At 41.3% G+C, this 5,522-nt stretch overlaps 1 protein-coding gene across 1 annotated transcript; it reads right to left on the bottom strand.

Annotated features, from left to right (window-relative positions):
• Positions 1-3,832: 3,832 nt before the first annotated feature.
• On the bottom strand, positions 3,833-4,750 carry LOC141108949 (olfactory receptor 6C74-like). Its single transcript, XM_073600910.1, has one exon. It carries the CDS (start codon positions 4,748-4,750, stop codon positions 3,833-3,835), a length of 918 nt encoding a protein of 305 aa, XP_073457011.1.
• Between the last annotated feature and the right edge of the window lie 772 nt (positions 4,751-5,522).

Here is a 5,522-nt window from a genome sequence, read left to right as displayed (position 1 = left end):
TCTTTTACACATACTGCTATTTATTTATTACCATTTTTTGTCATGATGTTCAAGGTTTTTGTTTATTTTGTTCGGCTGACCCTAGGTGCCCTGTGTGGTCCGTGGCTGCCTGTGCCTTTCCAAGCGGCGGACATGTGTTTCTCCTGGCAGGAGAAGACGCCCTGGTGTTCGTCTCCTGCTTGTCCTTGCGGAGCCCAGGGTTTCCTACCCACGGGCTCGCCTTGAACGCGCTTGCGCAGTAGCGCGGTCCGCGCACCTGCGCAGTGCGGAGAAACTGACCCGGTGATGTCAGACGCTTGCCGGCTGGCGGCGTCGTGGGCGTCTCTGGGTTGGGGAGCTCACTTAATGGGCCCTCGGGCCTGTGAGTGAGCATCTGAGCTCTCCCCATGATAGACTGTTGACGTGGGGCTGGGATGGAACGGAGGCCTTCAACACCTCACTGGTGTACATCTATAGGTACGTTATGTTCTCTTACCTTGGATACTATCCTCTACCCGACGCTATCTATTTTAGATACCTTCACTTGGATTTTATCCTGTATCTCATGTTACATTTGATACTATTTATTGACAGACTGCCATGCAACCCTGTGGTTATCTACTCTTAGTGGTGGACTTCCACACATTGTACCCTCCATGATGCCCCAGTGCTTGGAATTGGTTGGTTCTCCTGCTCATTACGGGCCACCCGACCCCCACGCCATCGCAAGTCTTTTCGTGGCTAGCATATGTATTACCCTTTGTCCCAACCATTATGGTAAGCCACATCACACGCTTCTATTGTTTATTAGCCCAGTGTAATCCCTCTTGTTTGTTCCCCTTCCCCCCCTCCCTCTACCCTCCCTGTCCCTGTGCATTGTCTGTTCCTCCTCACCCTGTCCCCTACCCCCCTTTTTTCCTTTCCCTCCACTACCCCCTCCCCCGGTGTCCCTCCCAGTCCCCCCCCCTTCTCCCCCCCCTTCCCCCTCCCCATGTTCCATTACCCTTACCCTCCTTCCCTCCTCCCTTCCCGCTCCCCCTTTCTCCCTCCCTCTTTCCCCCCCTCCCTTTTCCCCCCCTCCCCCCTCCCCCTCCCCACCTGTTTCCTTCCCCCTTTTCCCCTTGGCCCTCCCTCCCCTCCCTTTCCGCTCCCTCAATATGTGTTTGGCTAAATCCATTGTATCCTTTCACCAGCTATCTTTGTGGCCCCCCACTTACGCTATGCTTTTTACTTAGAGGGCTCTAAACTATCCCCCTTGTCCGCCGCGGGGGAGAGTTGTTTGGGTGGCCCGGTGCCGCACACGATCACCCAATTATAGGGTAAGCCGAACTAGTAATTATGTTTTATTCTTTCCCCTTTCTACATGCTGTTTTTAAGATCACTACTTGTAGTGTACTGTATAATGTTTTTGCTTGTATTGCATTATATTATTTGTCTTATAGATTGGTCCTCCTGAGGAAGCGATAATATCGCGAAACTAGTTGAGAACCAGACCAGTCAATATTTTGTAATTTACAGATATTCTTTGGTGATCTTTGAATTTCTGTTTTTGCATTTTAATCTGTATACCATGTATTTCCTTTTTGTAATAAATTCCTTTTATATATTCTGTCTATCATCGTTTACCTGTACCGGTATAGTCCAGCCATTTTAGGGTGTGAACATTATGGGGCCAACATCAGCCACTGTCCCCTATGTCCCACTCTCTTTTCCTTTTGCACAAAGTCGTCACTAAATGATTTATTGCTCAAACATGCCATGGGCATATGTGAAATTACACCCCAAAATACATTCTGCTGCTTCTCTTGATCATGGGGATACCACATGTGTGAGACTTTTTGGGAGCCTAGCCGTGTACAGGACCCCGAAAACCAAGCACCGCCTTCAGGCTTTCTAAGGGCGTAAATTTTTTATTTCACTCCTCACTGCCTATCACAGTTTCGGAGGCCATGAAATGCCCAGATGGCACAAGACCCCTCCCTGGGGTCATTTTGGAAAGAAGACACTTCAAGCTATTTGCTGAGAGGCATGTTGAGTCCATGGAATATTTTATATTTTGCCACAAGTTTCGGGAAAATTCTTCTTTTTTTTTACAGAAAGTTGTCACTAAATGATATATTGCTCAAATGTGCCATGGGCATATGTGAAATTACACCCCAACATTCATTCTGTTGCTTCCCTGAGTATGGGGATACCACATGTGTGAGACTTTTTGGGAGCCTAACCACATGTAAATTTTTGATTTCACTCCTCACTGCCTATCACAGTTTTGGAGGCCATGAAATGCCCAGATAGCACAACCCCCCCCCCAAATGACCCCATTTTGTAAAGTAGACACCCCATGCTATTTGCTGAGAGGCATGTTGAGTATTTTGCAGATCTCGCTTTTTGTCACAAAGTTTTGAAAAATGAAAATGAAATACATTTTTTTTTCTTTTCTTTCTTCATTTTGAAAAACAAATGAGAGCTGCAAAATACTCACCATGCCTCTTAGCAAATACCTTGGTGTCTACTTTACAAAATGGGGTGATTTGGGGGTGTTGTGCTATCTGGACATTTCAGGGCCTCCGTAACTGTGGTAGGTAGTGAGGAGTAAAATCACCATTTTACGCCCTTAGAAAGCCTGAAAGTGGTGATTGGTTTTCGGGGTCCTGTACACTGCTAGGCTCCCAAAAATCTCACACGTATGGTATCTCTGTACTCAGGAGAAGCAGCAGAATGTATTTATGTATTTTAGGGTGTAATTCCACAAATTACCATAGCATGTTTGAGCAATATATCATTTAGTGACAACTTTGTCCAAAAAAAATTTTTAATTTTCCTGCAACTTGTGGAAAAATATAAAATATTCCAGGGACTCCACATGCCTCTCAGTAAATAGCTTGGGGTGTCCACTTTCCAAAATTGGGTCATTTGAGGGGAGGGTTTTGTGCTATCTGGCCATTTTATGGCCTTCAAAACTGTGATAAGTAGTGAGGAGTGAAATCAAAAATTTACGCCCTTAGAAATCCTGAAGGCAGTGCTTGGTTTTCGGGGTCCCGTACGCGGCTAGGCTCCCAAAAAGTCTCACACGTGTGGTATCCCCATACTCAGGAGAAGCAGCATAATGTATTTTGGGGTGTAATTCCACATATAACCATGACATGTGTGAGCAATATATCATTCAACTTTGTGTCATTTTTTTTTTTATTTTTTGTCATTTTTCAATCACTTGTGACAAAAAAAATAAAAATGGGCTCAACAAGCCTCTCAGCAATTTCCTTGGGGTGTCTGCTTCCCAAAATGGGGTCATTTGGGGGGGGGGGGGGTTGTACTGCCCTGCTATTTTAGCACCTCAAGAAATTAGATAGGCAGTCATAAAATAAAAGCTGCGTAAATTCCAGAAAATATACCATAGTTTGTAGACGCTATAACTTTTGCGCAAACCAATAAATATACGCTTATTGACTTTCTTTACCAAAGACTTGTGGCTGAATACATTTTGGCCTAAATGTATGACTAAAATTGAGTTTATTGGATTTTTCTTATAACAGAAAGTAGAAAATATCATTTTTTTTCAACATTTTCGGTCATTTTCCATTTATATCACAAAAAAATAAAAATCACAGAGGCAATCAAATACCATCAAAAGAAAGCTCTATTTGTGGGGAAAAAAGGACGCAAATTTTGTTTGGGTACAACATTGCATGACCGCTCAATTACCAGTTAAAGCAGCGCAGTGCCAAATTGTAAAACATGCTCTGGTCATTGAGCAGCCTAATCTTCCAGGGCTGAAGTGGTTAAAAATGTTGTCTTAATAAATAATACAATTATGTGCGCAGATACTAGATATTCAATTTATAGCAAAACCACATTAGCAGAGGCTAATTTTCAAAGCTCTTTGAACATCTTTGTTTTTTAGGCTGTAGATGAATGGATTTAGCATAGGGATAGCAGCCGTATTAAATAAAGATAAAAGCTTCTTAGACTCCAGGGTACTAGATAGGTTTGGTGTCAAATATTGGCTGGCTATAGTAGTGTATAGCAAAATCACAACTGTGAGGTGTGAGGAACATGTGTAGAGGGCCTTACGCCTCCCAGTATTTGTAGAGATCTTTAATATAGCATTTATTATAAAAATATAAGGGGTGAAGGTGAGGACAAAGGGCATAAAGATCATAGGAAGCAATCCTTCTATGAGGAATAGAAGTTCCAAAACAGTCGTGTCATTGCAGGAAATTTTCATTAAGGGGACAATGTCACAAAAGAAGTGGTTGATTTCTATGGAGGAATAGCAAGTATAGCTGAATACTATACAAACAAGAGGGAGGATTTGGCAAAACCCCAACATCCAGCTGAGTGAGGCTAAGAGAGTGCACATTCTACTGTTCATGATCCTGTGATAATGCAAAGGCTTACATATTGCTACATAACGATCATAACTCATGGAGGACAGTATTAATAATTCAGTACTACCAAGGGATCCAAACAAGTACATTTGTATCATACACTGGGAAAATTGAACAGTTTTATCCCCAGCAATAAAGTTTAGAAGAATTGTTTGCAAGGCATTGGTAGAACAAGAGATATCTAGCACAGACAAGTTACCCAAGAAGAAGTACATAGGTGTGTGGAGCACTGGATGTCGGCAGGCAATGAGAATGGTCAGGTTACCACTCAGAGTTATTAGATATGTAAGGAGGACCAGAAGGAAAATTGGAAACTGCAACTTGGGGTCATCAGTGATCCCTTTAATGATGAAATATTTGATAGTTGTCGGATTTACAAGCATTCTGACATTGTGTACTTTATATCTGAAATGAATCAAAAGTACAATTTTAAGTAGATTTTATTGCACCTCACCCCATGATTTGTTTATGACATTTTTTGCAAATTGCAGTTAATCATTTTTGGTCATTATTATTTATCTGGATTATTTATTCAATGTTTATAAACTATTAAGCAAAGTAAGAATACTGTGTAATGTTCTGTCTCAAGCTATATGGTAACAAAAAAGGTATGTGTTATAAGAAAAAAATCTAGAATTTAAGAAGTTAACTTGGTATAATTTAAACCTGTTTTTCTAGATAATTCATCTAATCATACAACATATAAATGTGTTAAAATATGTTCTTCCATTATAATATTTATTAGCAACCAGTTAAAGTTAACTTCTCCTGTGTGCTTCCCTTTTTCCCTGTTAATTATACCATTGAATCTGTTTGATAGGTGCAAAAAATTATGGTGATTTTGCCAGTGATCTTGTCAACCGCAGGACCACACCAATCTATGTACTTTACATGAGCACATGGGGGGTTTCCAGTGGTCCTGTCCTATTTCTGCTGTCCTAATACGGTTTGGTGAATGAATGAAGGACAAGAAGTGTGTTATTGGCATGAATACCAAGGGAAAATAAATGAAAAAAAGCCTGACAGAAAGAAAACATATGCAGTTACCACATCTAAGCATTAGTAAGCAAAATTATATCACACTTTTGGTTTCAGGTTCAATTACACTTTACATTCTAAAAAGCAGTTTTCTGTTGGTTGAACTCAATAGACACG

The sequence above is a fragment of the Aquarana catesbeiana genome, linkage group LG09, assembly GCF_042186555.1.
Source record: "Aquarana catesbeiana isolate 2022-GZ linkage group LG09, ASM4218655v1, whole genome shotgun sequence".
Lineage (NCBI taxonomy): Eukaryota > Metazoa > Chordata > Amphibia > Anura > Ranidae > Aquarana > Aquarana catesbeiana.
Note: the sequence above shows the minus strand (reverse complement) of the source record. Positions and strands in the feature narration are given on the sequence as shown.

Coding starts and splice junctions, on each gene's coding strand:
- LOC141108949 (XM_073600910.1), bottom strand. CDS start 4,750: ATGCTTGTAAATCCGACAACTATCAAATATTTCATCATTAAAGGGATC.